Source organism: Pseudophryne corroboree, chromosome 7 (assembly GCF_028390025.1).
Source record: "Pseudophryne corroboree isolate aPseCor3 chromosome 7, aPseCor3.hap2, whole genome shotgun sequence".
Classification (NCBI taxonomy): Eukaryota; Metazoa; Chordata; class Amphibia; order Anura; family Myobatrachidae; genus Pseudophryne; species Pseudophryne corroboree.
In genome coordinates this window covers 317,028,306-317,048,902 of record NC_086450.1, presented here as the reverse complement: position 1 = coordinate 317,048,902, position 20,597 = coordinate 317,028,306, and the positions used below count along the sequence as shown (strand labels likewise).

The following is a 20,597-nucleotide window of genomic DNA, read 5'->3' as shown; positions in this document are numbered from 1 at the left end:
AGTGCAGTTTGGGCGACCGAGTCACTTTTCACACATTTCAGCTTGCCAGCGAAGGGAGCTACAAGCTGAAATGTTTTTCCCTGCTGCTCAGCGTGCCTGAACGGATCAACAATTGAATTTGCTCCGTTGGACGCCATCTGCTGGCGGCTGCAAGGAGAAACAACTGAATTCCCCCCTAACTAACAAATGTTTTCCCCATTTTCTTATGTATTTTTAAAACTATATTTACAATATACAGAAATACTGTATTTATAGAAACATAGAATTTGATGGCAGATAAGAACCACTTGGCCCATCTAGTCTGCACTTTTTTTTACCATGTTTTTATCTCAAGCCTTATTTGATCCTTATTTCTTTGTAAGGATATCCTTATGTCTATCCCATGCATGTTTAAATTGATGTACTGTCTTAGCCTCTACCACCTCTGATAGGAGGCTATTCCACTTGTCCACTACCCTTTCTGTGAAGTAATTTTTCCTAAAATTTCCCCTGAACTTACCTCCCTCCAGTCTCAGTGTATGTCCTTGTTTCCTATTGCTTCTCTTCATTTGAAGAATGTTTCCCTCCTGGATTTTATTAAAACCCTTGATATATTTGAAAGTTTCTATCATGTCCCTCCTTTCCCTTCTCTGCTCCAAACTATACATAGAGATTTTTTTTGTCTTTCTGGATGTTTTGTGATGTAGGCCATGCATGATTTTAGTTGCCATTCTTTGTACAGTCTCTAATGTATTAATATCCTTTTGAAGATATGGCCTCCAGAACTGAACACAGTATTATAGATGAGGCCATACCAATGACATATACAGTGGCATTATTACTTCTTTCTTTCTGCTGCTGCTGATTCCTCTCCCAATGCAGCCATGCATCTGACTAACTTCCTCATTGCTTTGTTACATTGCTTACCTGTCTTTAAGTCACCTGAAATAGTGACTTCTAGATCCCTTTCCTCCTTCAAATTTAGCATTTGGATTTTTGAGACCCAAGTGCATGAATTTGCATTTTAAGCATTAAACTGTAATTGCCACACTCTTGACCATTCCTCTAGTCTATCTCAATCATTTGTTTTACCCCTCCTGGTGTGTCTACCTTGGTGCATACTTTTGTGTCATCTGCAAAAAAGCATACTTTCCCTTTAATGCCATTTGCAATGTCACCAATAAAGATATTAAAAAGCACTGGTCCAAGTACATACCCCTGGTGTATTATTACATTTTCGTACAAACATAAACACAGCTCACTGAGTATAGTATTAAAGTTACAAAGGTATAAAGAGTACGAAACCGATAAACATAACAGTCATAACAAAACGTACGGAAAACACATACGAGAGGGATCATAGATCATGAGTCTTGGAGCCAACTGGCTGAAATGATGATATAAAACGTCAACAGGTTTTCAAGACATACTGTAAATGAATGTAAAAACTAAAGTAAGATAAAGAATAAAAATAAAAGTAACCCAACAGACAGTGTAAGACAGGGTGAGGAGGAACATCCATATTTCACACACTGAAGTTCAAAGAGTAAAGTTAGCAATTAACAAAAGTGTTGGCAGGTTAACAGAGAAAGGTAGAACAAAAAATATTGGAGAAACTCTGTCAGGTAGCTGTAGTGGTGGGCGACTGCAGTTGTCGATACAAATACCAGTTGATGGACTCAAACAAATGCAAAATATCTTCTTGTAAAGGTTGACCTATAGATTCATTGTAGCAACCCCACTTTTTGTAATAACGAATGACATTCTTCTCTACATCTGGAAGAGTAGATTGGTGTTCCAAATAAGAGTGTGTGTAGAAGTGAGGTGTGTGTACATGCTCAAGCAGGGGGAGGAACACTTAATACATTTAGAAAGAATAACCTTTCTTGCTAACGTGAAAAAAATCACACAATCGGATAAGGTGTGTCACGTTTGTGGATCCGGATTCGAGTCTCTAGCTGGACCGGATTCTGAGGTAGATAACTTGGAAGCTGGGAGATATAATATAGTCTCTGCTCTTGGACTGGAGTCAGAGAGAGTGTGTGCTGTGGAAGATGCACTGTGATGTTAGTGCTTGGTGCGGACTTGTTGCTGGCAGACGGAAGTACTAGCGATAGAACCAGGGTATATTTTTTTAAATAAAAAATATTTTATTGATTTTTGCTTGGCGAACACAAATAAAAAAAATAAGAATTTACTCACCGGTAATTCTATTTCTCGTAGTCCGTAGTGGATGCTGGGAACTCCGTAAGGACCATGGGGAATAGCGGGCTCCGAAGGAGGCTGGGCACTCTAGAAAGATCTTAGACTACCTGGTGTGCACTGGCTCCTCCCACTATGACCCTCCTCCAAGCCTCAGTTAGGTACTGTGCCCGGACGAGCGTACACAATAAGGAAGGATTTTGAATCCCGGGTAAGACTCATACCAGCCACACCAACCACACCGTACAACTCGTGATATGAAACACAGTTAACAGTATGAAACAATAGAGTCTCTCAACAATAACCCGATGGCTCAACAATAACCCGATTTAGTTAACAATAACTATGTACAAGTATTGCAGATAAACCGCACTTGGGATGGGCGCCCAGCATCCACTACGGACTACGAGAAATAGAATTACCGGTGAGTAAATTCTTATTTTCTCTGACGTCCTAGTGGATGCTGGGAACTCCGTAAGGACCATGGGGATTATACCAAAGCTCCCAAACGGGCGGGAGAGTGCGGATGACTCTGCAACACCGAATGAGAGAACTCCAGGTCCTCCTCAGCCAGGGTATCAAATTTTTATAATTTTGCAAACGTGTTTGCCCCTGACCAAGTAGCAGCTCGGCAAAGTTGTAAAGCCGAGACCCCTCGGGCAGCCGCCCAAGATGAGCCCACCTTCCTTGTGGAATGGGCATTGACAGATTTTTGGCTGTGGCAGGCCTGCCACAGAATGTGCAAGCTGAATTGTACTACAAATCCAACGAGCAATAGTCTGCGTAGAAGCAGGAGCACCCAGCTTGTTGGGTGCATATAGGATAAACAGCGAGTCAGATTTTCTGACTCCAGCCGTTCTGGAAACATATATTTTCAGGGCCCTGACCACGTCTAACAACTTGGAGTCCTCCAAGTCCCTAGTAGCCGTAGGCACCACCATAGGCTGGTTCAGGTGAAACGCTGACACCACCTTAGGGAGTCCTCAATTCTGCCCTATCCATATGGAAAATCAGATAAGGGCTTTTACATGATAAAGCCGCCAATTCTGATACTTGCCTGGCCGAAGCCAAGGCCAATAACATGACCACCTTCCACGTGAGATATTTCAGATCCACGGTTTTTAGTGGCTCAAACCAATGTGACTTTAAGAAACTCAACACCACGTTGAGATCCCAAGGTGCCACAGGAGGCACAAAAGGGGGCTGACTATGCAGCACTCCTTTTATAAATGTCTGAACTTCAGGTACTGAAGCTAGTTCTTTTTGAAAGAAAATCGACAGAGCCGAGATCTGTACCTTAATGGAAACCAATCTAAGGCCCATAGTCACTCCTGCTTGCAGGAAATGCAGAAATCGACCTAGTTGAAATTCCTCTGTTGGGGCCCTTTCGGCCTCACACCATGCAACATATTTTCGCCATATGCGGTGATAATGAGTTGCTGTAACCTCTTTCCTGGCTTTAGTAAGCGTAGGAATGACTTCCTCCGGAATGCCCTTTTCCTTCAGGATCCGGCGTTCAACCGCCATGCCGTCAAACGCAGCCGCGGTAAGTCTTGGAACAGACAGGGCCCCTGCTGCCGCAGGTCCTGTCTGAGTGGCAGAGGCCATGGGTCCTCTGATATAAATTCTTGAAGTTCAGGGTACCAAGCTCTTCTTGGCCATCCACGAGTATCGTTCTTACTCCTCGCCTTCTTATTATTCTCAGTACCTTTGGTATGAGAGGCAGAGGGGAGAACACATAAACCGACTGGTACACCCACGGTGTTACCAGAGCGTCCATAGCTATCGCCTGAGGGTCCCTTGACCTGGTGCAATATCTTTTATAGCTTTTTGTTGAGGCGGGACGCCATCATGTCCACCTGTGGCCTTTCCCAATGGTGTACAATCCTATTGGAAGACTTCTGGAGGAAGTCCCCATTCTCCCGGGTGGAGGTCGTGTCTGTTGAGAAGATCTGCTTCCCAGTTGTCCACTCCAGGAATGAACACTGCTGACAGTGCTAACACATGATTTTCCGCCTATCGGAGAATCCTTGTGGCTTCTGCCATCGCCATCCTGCTTCTTGTGCCGCCCTGTTGGTTTACATGGGCGACTGCCGTGATGTTGTCTGATTGGATCAGTACCGGCTGGTTTTGAAGCAGAGGCCTTGCCGGCCTCAGGGCATTGTAAATGGCCCTCAGGTCCAGAATATTTATGTGTAGGGAAATAACCTGACTTGACCAAAGTCCCTGGAAGTTTCTTCCCTGTGTGACTGCCCCCCAGCCTCAAAGGCTGGAATCCATGGTCACTAGGACCTAGTCCTGTATGCCGAACCTGCGGCCCTCTTGAAGATGGGCACTCTGCAGCCAAACACAGTAGAGATACCCTGGTCCTTGGAGACAGGGTTATCAGCCTATGCATCGGAAGATGCGATCCGGACCACTTGTCCAACAGGTCCCTCTGAAAAGTTCTTGTATGGAACCTGCCTAATGGGATTGCTTCGTAGGAAGCTACCATTTTTCCCAGGACTCGCGTGCAATGATGCACCGCTACCTATTTTGGCTTCAGGAGGTCTCTGACTAGAGATGACAACTCCTTGGCTTTCTCCTCCGGGAGAAACACTATTTCTGGTTTATGTCCAGAACCATCCCCAGGAACAGTAGACGTGTCATAGGAACCAGCTGTGACTTTGGACTGTTTAGAATCCAACCATGCTGTTGTAGCACTTTCCAAAATAGTCCTACCCCGACTACCAACTGCTCCTTGGACCTCGCCCTTATAACGAGATTGTCCAAGTACGGGATAATTACAACTCCCTTTTTTCGAAGGAGTATCATCATTTCGGCCATTACCTTGATAAAACACCCTCGGTGCCATGTACAGTCCAAACGGCAGTGTCTGGACTTGGTAATGGTAATCCTGTACCACAAATCTGAGGTACTCCTGGCGAGGATGGTAAATGGGGACATGCAGGTAAGCATCCTTGATGTCCCGGGATACCATGTAATCCCCCTCGTCCAGGCTTGCAATAACCGCCCTGAGCGATTCCATCTTGAACTTGAATTTTTTTATGTATGTGTTCAAGGATTTTAAATATAAAATGGGTCACACCGAACCATGCGGTTTCAGTACCCCAACCCGTGTGAAATAGTAACCCCGTCCTTGTTGAAGTAGGGGCACCTTGAGTATTACCTGCTGGGAATACCGCTTATTAATTGCCTCTAGCACAGCCTCCCTGCCTGAGGGAGTTGTCAGCAAGGCATATTTTAGTAAACGGCTGGGGGGAGACATCTCGAATTCCAGCTTGTACCCCTGAAATACTACTTGAAAGAAACAGGGATCCACCTGTGAGCGAGCCCACTAATTGCTGAAATTTTTGAGACGGCCCCCCACCGTACCTGGCTACACCTGTGGAGCACCCGCGTCATGGTGTGGACTCACAGGAGGCGGGGGAAGAATCTTGATTCTGGGAACAGGCTGACTGGTGCAGCTTTTTCCCTCTACCCTTGTCTCTGTACAGAAAGGAAGCGCCATTTGACCCGCTTGCTTTTCTGAAGCCGAAAGGACTGTACCTTTGTCTGTGAGGAAACCTGAGGTAAAATTATTTCTTCCCAGCAGTTGCTGTGGATACGAGGTCCCAGAGACCATCCCCAAATAATTCCTCACCCTTATAAGGCTCTCTATGCGCTTTTTAAGTCAGCATCACCTGTCCAGTGACAGGTCTCTAATACCCTCCTGACAGAATGGACATTACATTTATTTTGGATGCCAGCCGGCAAAATATCCCTCTGTGCATCCCCCATATATAAGACGACGTCTTTAATATGTTTTTATGTTTGCCAACTAGTATCCCTGTTTGACAGGGTCACCGACCACGCTGCAGCAGCACTATCTGCAGGTCTCAGTCTAGTACCTGAGTGTGTAAATACAGACTTCAGGATAGCCTCCTGTTTTTTTATCAACAGGTACCTATTAAAGTGGCCGTATCCTAAGACGGCAGTGCCACCTTTTTTGACAAACGTGTGAGCGCCTTATCCACCCTAGGGGATATCTCCCAGCGTAACTTATCCTCCTGGCGGGAAAGGGTACGCCATCAGTAACTTTTTATAAATTACCAGTTTCTTAACGGGGGAACCCACGCTTTTCACACACTTCATTTATTCATCTGATGGGGGAACAAAACACTGCCTGTTTTTTCTCCCCAACCTAAAACCCATTTTTAGAGGTGCTTGGGTTAAAGTCAGAAATGTATAACACATTTTTTATTGCCGGGATCAAGTCACGGATATTCCTAGTGGATTGTGTATATGTCTCCACCTTGTCGACACTGGAGTCAGACTCCGTGTCGACATCTGTGTCTGCCATCTGAGAGAGCGGGCGTTTTTGAGCCCCTGATGGCCTTTGAGACGCCTGGGCAGGCGCGGGCTGCGAAGCCGGCTGTCCCACAGCTGTTACGTCATCCACCCTTTTATGTAAGGAGTTGACACTGTCGGTTAATACCTTTCACCTATCCATCCATTCTGGTGTCGGCCCCACAGGGGGCGACATCACATATATCGGCCTCTGTTCCGTCACCATATAAGCCTCCTCATTCAACATGTCGACACCGCCGTACCGACACACCGCAGACACACAGGGAATGCTCTAAACGAGGACAGGACCCACAAAAGCCCTTTGGGGGGACAGAGTGAGAGTATGCCAGCACACACCAGAGCGCTATATAATGCAGGGACTAACTAAGTTATGTCCCCTATAGCTGCTGTTTTTATATATAATGTATACTGCGCCTAAATTTAGTGCCCCCCCTCTCTTTATTAACCCTTTGTAGACTGCAGGGGAGAGCTAGGGAGCTTCCTTCCAGCGGAGCTGTGAGGGAAAATGGCGCCAGTGTGCTGAGGAGATAGGCTCCGCCCCTTTTTCGCGGCCTATTCTCCCATTTTTTATGGAATTCTGGCAGGGGTATTTACCTCATATATAGCCCCTGGGGCTATATATTGAGGTATTTTAGCCAGCCAAGGTGTTTTTATTGCTGCCTCAGGGCGCCCCCCCCAGCGCCCTGCACCCTCAGTGACCGGAGTGTGAAGTGTGTGAGAGGAGCAATGGCGCACAGCTGCAGTGCTGTGCGCTACCTTGGTGAAGACAGAGTCTTCATGCCGCCGATTTTCCGGACCATCTTCTTGCTTCTGGCTCTGTAAGGGGGACGGCGGCGCGGCTCCGGGACCGAACATCAAGGCTGGGCCTGCGGTCGATCCCTCTGGAGCTAATGGTGTCCAGTAGCCTAAGAAGCCCAATCCGGCTGCAAGCAGGCGAGTTCGCTTCTTCTCCCCTTAGTCCCTCGCTGCAGTGAGCCTGTTGCCAGCAGGTCTCACTGAAAATAAAAAAATCTAAGACTATTACTTTCTAAGAGCTCAGGAGAGCCCCTAGAGTGCATCCAACCTCTGCCGAGCACGAAATCTAACTGAGGCTTGGAGGAGGGTCATAGTGGGAGGAGCCAGTGCACACCAGGTAGTCTAAGATCTTTCTAGAGTGCCCAGCCTCCTTCGGAGCCCGCTATTCCCCATGGTCCTTACGGAGTTCCCAGCATCCACTAGGACGTCAGAGAAAAGAACATACATTCAAAACAAAGAAAGTAGTATATGCTTTCATCATAAAACAGCTGTCATAGATAATTACTCAGCTGTGCATTAAAAAAATATACAACATATAACCTCCTTAATGTAGACTTTCACAACTGATTACAGGGACAATCAGGTCCCAATTAGGAGGTTAAGATCAACAGAATCCTTAAAAAAGAGGGAGTAGTTCACAGTGCAGGTAAATTCTGACACCACAGTAGTATATATTATATATATATATATATACACACACACACACACACACACACACACACACACACACACACATATATACATACATACTAGGTGCTTCATCGTGCCCTACGGGGGCTCTTCACACCGTCGGAAGGGGCTGCGCCCCCTTAACCCCTGCAGAGACGCAGGGTGGTAGGGAGTGGATACAGAGACGCGGGGCGGTAGGGGGGATACAGAGATGCAGGGCGGTAGGGAGGGGATACAGAGATGCGGGGCGGTAGGGGACTCACCAGTAAAGAAGCTGATGGAGAGGAGGGAAAGTAGTGGAGGGGGTGGACACCGGTAGATAGGTCAGTGAGCTGAGCCTGCTCCTGATCCTGGGGATACAGGGAAAGTATGGGGGGGGGGGCCTGGTGGATGTGACCAGTGGTGACAGCGTGACCCCACACACACATCACCAGGGTGGCAGAGCTGTCTCCTGGCTCCCAGCTCGCACCTGACACTCACAGCTGTGCACTCTCTCTCACCTGTGAAGTTGGTGCAGCGTTCACAGTAACACGCGCGCTGTCCCCTGTCTCTGGCCTGTTGAGCCGGCAGCCCAGGCCCTGTGGTGTGCAGTCTGGGCCTCTAGGGATGGTGGGAGGCAACGTTGTATTACGTGTGCGGAGGAGGCGCGGGGTCTCTGTACATGGCGCACGGAGGGCTATGAAGTCTCCTGCGCCACCCGTCCCTCCTAAAGTGTATGCCGGCGGCAGCAGTTGTTGTTGTTGTTCCGCCGGCGCCGCAGCCGGGTTGTCGGAGTTGCTGATGGCGGCAGGGTCAGATGGACAGGCAGCAGGAGCAGAGTCTTGCTGTACATGTGGTGGGCGGGCTCTGTGACTCCACCCAGCATTAGAGGGCCAGACACAGAGTCACAGGGCTATTATACAGGAGATAGGCACACATGGAGGCAGATCAGCATGCGTCAGAGGCAAGAGGTTGGGGAATACTTAGGGGTATATTAAAGAAGTGGAGATGTTGCCCATAGCAACCAGATTATAGCTTTAATCTTCTAAAAGTGCTACAAAAATGATAAATAGAATCTGATTGGTTGCTATGGGCGAAATATCCACTTCCAAAAACCCTCACCTTAGTAACTATACCCCTTAAGAGAGGCACTTGAGATGCATATGCAAGTACACACTGATACAGATAACTGAAGGGTAGTAGATTTTGACAGTAGACTATGACTGGGCTGGAACCAGGTTTGTACAGGGTTGGTTGGAATCCAAAATAGCTCTGGGCTGGACTGGATACTGGACCAGACTGGAACCAGTGAATGCTGAACTGCATTGGAGCCAGAGATACTGGACTGTACTGGAACCGGAGATACTAGACTTGAATGGAACCGGAGAATGCTGGACCGGACTGAAGGCCTAATTCAGAGTTGATCACAGCAGCAAATTTGTTAGCAGTTGGGCAAAACCATGTGCACTGCAGGGGGGGCAGATGTAACATGTGCAGGGAGAGTTAGATTTGGGTGGGGTGTGTTCAAACTGAAATCTAAATTGCAGTGTAAAAATAAAGCAGACAGTATTTACCCTGCACAGAAACAAAATAACCCACCCAAATCTAACTCTCTGCAAATGTTATCTGCCACACCTGCAGTGCACATTATTTTGCCCAACTGCTAACAAATTTGCTGCTGCGATCAACTCTGAATTACCCCCTAAAACTGGCTTGTACTGGACTGCAGGACTGGAATCGGCTAGCAACAATAATAACGGGCTGGGACCAGCTAGTAACACTGGTACCAGACTGGGAGTTAGAATTTGAGAAACACGGGGGTGATTATGGGATCTGGAGGGAATGACCATACCCTCAAATGGCAATTTTACTTAGTTTTGTCTGCAACACGCAATAAAGGCACCTGACTCCACTAAATATCTTCCTAGCGCCCTGCAAATGGAAACTGTTCCACCAAATTTACGATGGTTTGGAGTTATGCTCTTGTGGTTATCTACAAATCAGTGTAGAGGTGCTTGATTCTCCCAAAGTGCCATCTGGTGTATTGCAGAGAAATATTACGCTTTGTAAAACACACTTGGTTGGAAATTTACTAAGCAGTGAGTTTAAAATCCTTTCAGGATTGCTGCAATCCCATCCCAAAAAAATGACCTACGGGTTATCTGCAAGTGGTGTACAGATCCATAGATGTTTGTTTTCCTTTTTTTTTTTTTTAATGCGAAGGACTCAAAGGTTAAGGGGAACTTGAGAAATGTATTAGGCCAGTCCCCCCAAATTGGTAATTAGCCCATGGCCTTAAAGTCTAGGCTGATAATGGTAGACTCAAGTGGACAAAGAGCAAGAGTCCAACCAAAATTTACACTCACCAGCACTAGGCATTACCAGCCATGGCTAGCGGATCTATAGTTTGTGGACAATCGGAGTGGGGCTCCCCAGCCATAGTGTGTACCAGACCTAAGCCAGTCAAACCAGGGATGGTATCCTTAGGGATTAGGGAAGTGGAGGAACAGGAACAACCAGTTCTGACTGCACTTGGGCAAATCCCAACATCCCTAGGCTTTGGATGTGGAAGTTAATAAATATTTTAAGGGTTGGTGGGCATGCTAGCTGTTGGAGAACCCCAAGTACCAGAATGCCTTGACAAGGTCAGCTGGCACCAACAGTATACCTTAAATAAATCATTATAAAAAAACGCAGTACATAGACACCAAATTGTAAAATAAAAATGATAAAATCCTTTATTAAATAAAAACACCACCATATACCAATGTCTTAGAAGTCAAAAGGAAAAGGTCCTCTTTGGTCCAAAATAGCCATCCTCAAACTTGTGAGAAAAAACCCCATGTACATGATGGACTACATATCACATCGGGAGATCGTCACAAGTGACAGACAAGTCAGTATCGGAAAATACCACTGAAATGAATAGGAGCACTCTGAATGGTCATGACCAATTACAGCACTCCTAGTCTTTTTAAAGGGAGTGTCTGCTAGGGGTGTAGTATGGTATGACGGTGGCTGGGATCCCGGCGCCCAGCATACCGGTGCCGGAATCCCAACCGCCGGCATACCGACAGCTGGGTGAGCGCAAATGAGCCCCTTGCGGGCACAGTGGCGCGCTATGCATGCTACACTATTTATTCTCCCTCCAGGGGGGTTGTGGACCCCCAAGAGGGAGAATATGTGTCGGTATGCCGGGTGTCAGGATTCCGGCGCCGGTATGCTGAGCGCCGGGATCCCAACAGCCGGCATACTGAATACCAGCCATCTGCTAGGTACAGTGTAGTACCTGAAATGGCAGCACATAGGCACAATAGAGTCTAATAAAAGTTCCACCAAAGATACTAAACTTGCCATAAATATTAATTAAAAACAATCCATTCATAACTTACCTGTCTTACAAAAATAACTAGAACAATATTTTCAATATAAATTGCATCAGAGAGGAAATTGATCCAGATAATTAATGCAACTGCCAGTATAGGTCTAGGAGCATTTGCAACAAGCCAGAATTTGAAAAAGTTGTAACTTTTTCCTCAGCCTCAAAAACTGTGCAACATGTCAGGTTGGGAGTAATTTTATTAAATAAGAGCATTTACTGTACTAGCTATATATAATATATATTAAATGTGTTGACTCAAGGGGTCTACTACAAACCTGATCATTAGATAAAATTGGTCAGCTACTTGTAATATAGCTGTGATTGCTTTGCATGAATCAGCTGTAGTAATTTATAGGGGTGTAGTATGGTATGCCGGTGGCCGGGCTCCCGGCGACCAGCATACCGGAGTCGGGAGCCCGACCGCAGGCATACCGTCAGCATGGCGAGCGTAAATGAGCCCCTTGCGGGCTCGCTGCGGGCGCGCTACGCGCGCCACACTATTCTCCCTCCAGGGGGGTTGTGGACCCCCACGAGGGAGAATATCTGTCGGTATGCCGGGTGTCGGGATTCCGGCGTCGGTATATTGTGCGCCGGGGTCCCGACATTCGGCAACCTGAAGACCACCCAATTTATAGACATAATATTATTATAACAGTAAAGGTGGGATGTATCAAGTTTTGCGTATACTGGACGAGATGCAACAAATGAAACAACATGGGCAAACCTCTGAAAATGCCATTTTTAAAGGTTTGGCCGTGTACCACATATGCACAAAGCCAGTGGTTAAAGTGGGCCAGAACTGCGGAACCGCGTTCTGTCACCTCTAATTGCGTACGGCCACAGCATCAGGTCCCGGCTGCATTGTAAAGTGTGCAGCGTCCGCCAGCCAATCCTGGCTCGCGGACCGGCTGCAGCACCAACAAAAAGAAGGGGCGGCTATTTCAAAAGCTGGCGTGAGCCAATCACGGCTCGCGGACCGCCAGCCAATGAGAAGCTGCCAAGTTGCAGCTTCTCATTGGCTAACACTCCCACGATACGTGATTGGTGCGCAATCGGCGCTAGATCCAAAAGAGCAGCCCCTTCTTCCCCTATACAGATACTGGGACCAGCAAGTCTGTCCCCCCGCAGCACAGCGTAATGGGACCGCCGGAGCCCGTGATTCCACTGTCCCCCCGCACACATGCATAGGATAGGATACATGCATAACCCGTGCACGCAGCCCTCCCGGAAGCACCTCGCCCGCAGCAAGTTTCCGAGCCCACAGTGCGCCATCCGCACCCTGCCTACAGCACACACACCGGCTGCTGCCGCCTGCCCCGCCGGCGCACGCCACCTATCTGCCTCCCCTGCTGGCTGCTGCTATGAAGCAGCCTCTGATGGAGATCACGAATCGGATGTGCAGGATAGTGCTGGTCACTTGCTTGGGATCGTCTTTGTCATCTTTTACTTCCAAAGTATGTTGCACCCAGGTAAGGGAGACCCTGCATGTGCCCATCTGTGCCCCAGCTGCTTCCAGCCATGCAGGAGGTGGGCACGGTGACTGGCATCGCTGGCTGGGCAGACATACAAGAAGCAGATGAGGGGAGTAGTGCTGCTCACACCTGTCTAATTGCTATGGTGCAGATGTGCTGTCACACTTTGGGATATGGGAGTTTTGCATTTGACTGTGTATATGCTTATTATATACTTCTGATTTTACATCTTGTGACCGGTTTCTGCTTTTCTTCAGGTACTCTTTGATTGCATTGTAGTTTTTATTGTGCACGTTGCATTGCAGATGCTCAGATCACTTTCTGTAAGTATGTGGGGCAGGCAATGTGAATGTGCTACTGTGAGGCATTATTTGGAATTGGGGGTACTTTTGTGTGGCCACGCCCCTTCCTCGTGAAGCCACACACCTTTTTGTGTTGCGCGTGCACTAAAGGGGAGGGGTCGTGGGGGGGATAAATTCCCCCACCTCTCCAGGACCACTTTAAGCCCTGCACAAAGCCCCAGAATGTGATAGATTCCGAAGCTTGGATGCAGTGGGTCTCGCCATCTTCAGATGGTGTTGTCCTATAGAAATCTAAAGATCCCTCACAGCACCCCCCATGGCGTGCACATCACTCAGTGCATGTGCAGATAGGAATCCGGGTCCTATCATCGCAAAAGACAGCTCTTATCGCAATAACTGTCCATTATTACTTTCTTCATGCATACTGCATTAATAAACACAGATGGGTGGTCTTCAGGTTGCTGGCGGCCGGGCTCCCGGCGACCACCATACCGGCGCCGGAATCCAGACTGCCGGCATACCGACATCTTTTCTCCCTCTTGGGGGTCCACGACCCCCTTGGAGGGAGAATAGATAGCATGGCGCGTGCCCGCAGCATGGAGAGCGCAGCAAGCCCGCAAGGGGTTCATTTACGCTCGCCCAGCTGTCAGTATGCCGGCGGTCGGGAGTCTGGCGCCGGCATGCTGATCGCCGGGACCCTGACCGCCGGCAAACCATACTACACCCAACACAGATATGGATGCGGAGAGTGGCGGGATGAATAGCACACAAAATGCGATGCTTGCTGCATACATCCTGTCCCCATCGCATGCATACAGGCATTTACTAATGCCAGTATGCATGAAAACTTACCACCTGGGATAGCTCTACCGAAACAGAGCTATCTTAGCGAAGCTCTGACTTCCGAATTTATGACCAAGGATTTCTGTTGTACATGCGGGGCCATCAACCACCGCATGTGCAAGCAGCAGGGGGAAGGAGAGGGATCCGAAGAATCCACTCCACAGACTTCTTACATAAAGAAGACACAGGCATCTATACGGGCAGAAGTTCCGGTTATGCTTCCCTGGGCTTGTGGCACACACGTACATCGCAGGTCCATAGAATTGTATGGGGACTGCTGTTTCGGTGGTCCGCAGTGGATATCTCCGATATCCACTGCGGACCATTTTAATACATATGTACTGCAGTAAACTGGCATAAAAATACTGATTTGAGGCTTTAACTCATTTTATTGATTGATACATAATGACCTAAAGCAGTAAACATGCAGGTGTTTGTACCACGTTAGCTATGCAAAATAAATATATCATACTTGAAACAGGGAAAATATACATGATGTTGATGACAGTGTTTCTTTCAAATGTTATTCTTCTTAATAAACTGGCACAATAACACATACATCACACCCTAATATATACAAGATAACAATGACATATCAGTCTGTTGCTGCACAGTTATCCTATAAGTCAGGCAATTTACAGGAAATCAGGCAGCACTGTCCCTGCCCAGTGCCCGGGCATACTTCCAATCCTGTTCCCTGCAAGCTAGACTATTATGTAATTCTATTAATACAAGCAGCAGCTTACTTTTACTTTCACTTGGCAAGATGCCTGTAACACAGCTCAAGCTACTGGAAAGCCCCAATCCCATCTTTCTGAAGGCAGGGATGTTGATTAAACACGCATTAACTTACTTCTACTTTCACATGGCATGATGCCTAAAGCTGGGTACACAATAGACGACGGTTTCCCTTGAACTACTGGACAAGCAATATAGGGCCTAATTCATCATGGGTAGTACTTGTGCGAAAAATCGCACAACTGCAACACATTACACTGACACGTAGGGGGGACGCCCGGCACAGGGCAATTCCGCCCCGCATGCCGGGTCTTCCCTCCGGTAACATGCGAGCGCTTCGCTAAGCAGTGATAAGGGTAGCCCTTTGCCTGTGCAGCCTAGCTGCGAAGGCAGACGGCTACACGCCATCCTTTTAATTGTTGCGGCTGTGTGTGATGTCACGCAGCCGCAGCGACCCACCCCAGCAACGGTCCGGACATGCCTCCACTAAACAAGGTGTTGGTGCCTGTTCCCGCCCCCCGTCAGGTCTAAAGAGAAAGCAGTTTAACACCATGCACATGCGTGCACGCCTATGCACAGGTGCTGAAATCGCTGAGATTTCAGCAGCATTGCCATTGATGCTGAATTGCCCCCATACTGCATACATACTGTGCAATCTTGCTAACGACCGAACAATATATTGGGGTCGATTCTATTCGGCAACTTAAGAATAGCGCCGGGAATTAGCTCCCGACGCTATTCAATTCAGCTGCTAGTGACCCGCAATTGTCGGGAATTCTTCTCTCATACCCGGGGGATGAGAGAAGAAACCCGACAAAAGTGCTGCCTCGCGGCCGGGGCGAGGCTGATTCTGTCGGGAATCAGCATCGCCGCTGGTAGTTAAGTCGGAGAATGCCCGTTCTCCCGACAAAACTACCAGTTAAGTCGGCGAGAACGGGACATCGCCGACTTAACTGGAGCTGAATTGAATAGCGTCGGGAGCTAATTCCCGGCGCTATTCTTAAGTTGCCGAATAGAATCAACCCCATTGTGTGTTGTTCGGTAGTTTGGTCCTTAACGATATATCAGTTATATATGTAAGCAGTCCCTTCACACAGCACATTGCGCTTAATTCAAATCTGATTGCTAGGCAGCGGTTTTTGCTGTCCTGCGATCAAATAGTCGCTGCCTACAGGGGGAGGGGAAAATGCTGTGCAAGTGTGCGATCGCTTCGTTAGCAGAGCTGCACAAAAAATCAGTTTGTGCAGTCTCTGCGCAGCCCAGGACTTACTCAGCCGCGTGTATGGGTCGGCACACATTAGGTTGACATGCATTGTGTCGACCACTAAACGTCGACATGCACTAGGTCGTCAGGACGTCTAGGTCGACAGGGTCGTTAGGTCGACATGTGCAAAGTCGACAGGTCAAAAGTTCGACATGGGTTTTTTGACTGTTTTTGGTGTCGCTTTCTTTGTACAGTGACGGGGAACCCCAATTAGTGCACCGCGTCCCCTCGCATGGCTCTCTTCGCTCGCCATGCTTCGGGCAAGGTGCCTCGCTCCACTACCGCAGCGCTCGGCACAGATTACCGTTCCCATTAGTAGTCCACGTGGATCTTAAAGTATGAAAAAGGTTAAAAAAAATTGTGAAAAACTCATGTCGACCTTTTGACCTGTCGACCATGCACATGTTGACCAAATGAACCTGTCGACCTAAACACACTGTCAACCTAGTGCATGTCAACCTTTAGTGGTCAACCCAATGCATGTCGACCTAATGCATGTCGACCTAACGACCGCAACCCCTCAGCCGCAGCGATTGAATCCTCCTGATCGGGGCCGGAGCTGATGTCAGACACCCTCCCTCAAAACGCCTAAGCCCGCCTGTGTTTTTCCGGACACTCCCGGAAAATGATCAGTTGCCACCCACTAATGGCCTCTTCCTGTCAATTTCCTTGCGACGCCCTTGCGAATGGATCCTTTGCACAATCCCATCGCTGACCGGCGATCCCTATTGCAGCCATGCAACGCGCCAGCTCAGATGCATGCACAGTTCAGATCTGATCGCACACCGTGCAAAAATGCACAGCAGCGATCAGATCTGAACTACCCCCATTGTGCTAATCGTTAACAACATCCTCAGAATGAGCAGAATGTAGGTCCGACCAAAATACACCACAAACGACTCACAGGAGCACGCAACAGTGCGTACACACTGGACGAAATGACTCACAGGAGCACGCAACAGTGCGTACACACTGGACGATGTGGATAATCTACTGTTACGATTCGTTGCTGAATGACAAATCGTCCACAAAATCGTCTAGTGTGTACCAAGCTTAAGAGATCAACTAAACAGTACAGAAATCCATAATAAGCCAGCCATTTCTATATATACCTCAGCAATCAACTCTAAGGGTTATATTTACTAAAGTGTGGGTTTATAAAAATGGAGCCGTTGCTCATAGCAACTAATCAGATTCTACTTATCATTCATCCAGCACCTTCTAGAAGATTGTAGCTGGAATATGATTGGTTGCTATGGGCAGCATCTCCACTTCTATAAACCTGCACTTTAGTAAATATACCCCTAAATGTACAGATATTCATAGTATGTTATTGGCTCCTGAATATGCCCAGACTACACAATGCAAACTGTGCTGATATACACAGTAAGCCAGCAGCTCTTGCCCTGCAACAGACTGCAGAGAAATCCAAAGTACAGTATACCAACTATTCCTGCATACACTATGACACCACTACACAAGCCATATAGAACCCATAGTAAGCCAGGAGCTCGTGCCACAATCTGGAAATGATGCTATAAGCTCTTCGATTTATTAAAGCAAGGTAAATGACGTTTTGGGCCAACTAATTTAATAAAGTGTTTATAGCATTTTCAGAATGCTGCTGCTCTTCATTCTGATTATAGCTTGTTTGCGGGAAGCCGCAGAAACCAGATGTACTACCTTATGCTAATGTGAGTTTCCATAGGACTGTTTTTCCATCCATCATTAGTACTGGCACTTGCACCTGACCCATGCTGGGTATCAGAGATCCATCAGACACCGGCTTCCCTGTCCATATGCATGCGTCAGCATAGCGCGGCAGTATAGCGACACATCCATGGCACTGCCACAAGAAGGAACAGCTCTGTGCGATCATATGGTCTCCGTCATCTTCCTGTACCAAAATGAAAATATCACGCAAAGTGCCGAGAGACAAAATGTGGAGAAGTTGCTTATGGCATCCAATCAGCTTCTCACTGTCATTTTAGAAACTGTGCTTGATAAATGGTAGCTAGAAGCTGATTAGTTGCTATGGGCAACTTCTCCACTATATCTCTCTCAAAGGTTTGATACATCTCTCCCAAGGAGAGACCTGGGGAAAATCTGCCCCAGTTGCCTAGAGATACATAAAAGTGTGTAATCTCACTTCTGCGCAGATGCTAACACTCCCTATTTGCCGTGTGACAGAAGCTGCAATGGGGCTAGGCTCAGTCCCATAATGTATTTCTTCTGGCAACTGAACCAAAATCAACTGGATTTCAGTGGCCAATGTCTGGACAGGCAAAAATTGTGGGTTTTCAAAACCCATTGCTTAGTACAGTAAGTACAATCCTTTACTATAAACCTATTGCTTAGTACAGTAAGTATAATCCTTTATTATAAATCCATTGCTTAGTATACAGTAGTAAGTATACCACTTTATTATAAGTCCATTGCTTAGTACAGTAAGTACATGTATACCTCTTTATTATAAACCCATTCCATAGTAAAGTATAATCCTTTACTATAAACTTATTGCTTAGTACAGTAAGTATAATCCTTTATTATAAATACGTTACTTAGTACAGGAAGTACTGTATACAGCATTATTATAAACCCATTGCTTAGTATAGTACAGAGGTTCCCAAACTGTGTGCCGTAGCTCCCTGGGGTGCCTCGGGATACTTGCAGGGGTGCCTTGGGTTGGTGGTCCAGGACCAATTCAAATTATTCATGGTCAATATAATAGGCAAAACCAGTGCTGGTGGCTAACATTCATAAAATATGTGGTTAAACAGAAGCAATTCTTGTCCCTCACCACACAACTGACCCTAAGGATGACATATAAACACGATCTACTTAATGTAATATTTCTTTCTAAATTTCTCAATAAGAAATTTTTGGCCTAGGGTTGCCGTGAAAAAAAATCTGATATTCTAGGGTGCCGTGATTCAAAAAAGTTTGGAAACCACTGGTATAGTAAGTATACCCCTTTATTATAAGTCCATTGCTTAGTACAGTAAGTACATGTATACCCCTTTATTATAAACCCATTGCGTAGTAAAGTAAGTATACCCTTTCCTTTATTATAAATCCATTGCTTAGTACAGTAAGAACATGTATACCCCTTTATTATAAATCCATTGCTTAGTACAGTAAGTACATGTATACCCCTGTATAATAAACCCTATTCTTAGTACAGTAAGAACATGTATACCCCTTTATTATAAATCCATTGCTTAGTACAGTAAGTACATGTATACCCCTGTATAATAAACCCATTGCTTAGTACAGTAAGTACATGTATACCCCTGTATAATAAACCCATTGCTTAGTACAGTAAGTACATGTATACCCCTGTATAATAAACCCATTGCTTAGTACAGTAAGTACATGTATACCCCTGTATAATAAACCCATTGCTTAGTACAGTAAGTACATGTATACCCCTTTATAATAAACCCATTGCTTAGTAAAGTAAGTACATGTATACCCCTTTATTATAAATCCATTGCTTAGTATATACCCATCTTAACTCGCAAATACAAAGTGGAAACAAATCTGCTTAAACAAACAACACGTTGACAGGAAAACATATGACCAGACAGTTTTTAATTATAATATGTGGAGCAAAGCTCATTTTACACATTCATTAGATACAATCAGAAACTTGCCTATGCATAGTGACCAGGTGAGCAGCCCACAATACTTGCTGCGGTGGAACCCCGAGCTATGTCTGTGACTGCCATCATATGAGGGGACACAGGTCTTCAGCGCCACAAATAATATAAATAAATAAAAAAAGTTCTCCCTGTGCACACAGAGAGGGGAGAGAGCGTCCCCATGCTGGGGGGAGAAAGTTTGATTTCTCCTAAACGTGAAACTTTCTGATGAGCGCAATGCTATGAGGAAGGCTAGAACAATAGGGTAAATGTATTGTTCAGTAATATACAGAGGTGGGTGACTGAATACATTGATCAGCAGGGCAGAGCTGTTACAGTATAACGAATCGCATCTCCTGTGTATACGCAGAGCACCACGATCCCACTACACACCGGCTAGCATACAGGTTCCCATGCAATCACTATGTTTGCATATTTAATATAACGTATTCAGCCAAACTCTCTACTAACTTTCCACTTGCTACAAAAAAAGTTTCTTCCCTTACCTTTCATGCTGTACCGCAGCAGCAGCCCGAGAGACCCGCAGCTCCCTCTCCGTCCGTACCATGCAGCCAGTCAGCGCTTCTTCTTTCTAGCAGTCAGTGAGTGCACTAGTGGTAGAGCTCGTCGCGAGCCAGGAGCGCATGCGTAGAACGCTTATACCGGTCAGGCAGGATTTATGTGATATATTATATAGTTTTGGTGTCGGCTCTCATTGGCTCTTTTGCCACTCGCTTTATAGTCACATAGCAGAAAGCTTCCTTGTCTCTCAGCTATTTATAATATAAAATTATATCGGGCACAAATTCCACTTACCATTCAGTATCAAAACTACTTGTATGTATGTATGTATGTATGTATGTATGTATGTATGTATGTATGTATGTATGTATGTATGTATGTATGTATGTATGTGTGGAGATGTGCCCTGTGTCCCAGGGCACATCACCACAACAGTGTGCAGGGGATCTGTGTCCC

At 46.5% G+C, this 20,597-nt stretch overlaps 1 protein-coding gene across 3 annotated transcripts in view; it reads right to left on the bottom strand.

The window, feature by feature from the left end:
- CIITA (class II major histocompatibility complex transactivator) overlaps positions 1-20,224 on the bottom strand; it is a 234,643-nt gene extending 214,419 nt beyond the window's left edge. For all 3 annotated transcript variants that reach the window (XM_063934288.1, XM_063934287.1, XM_063934289.1), the window contains exon 1: positions 20,126-20,224. In XM_063934288.1, the coding sequence (XP_063790358.1) occupies positions 20,126-20,132 (7 nt within the window). In that variant the 5' untranslated portion in view covers positions 20,133-20,224. The remainder of the gene's footprint in view (positions 1-20,125) is intronic.
- Positions 20,225-20,597: the final 373 nt, after the last annotated feature.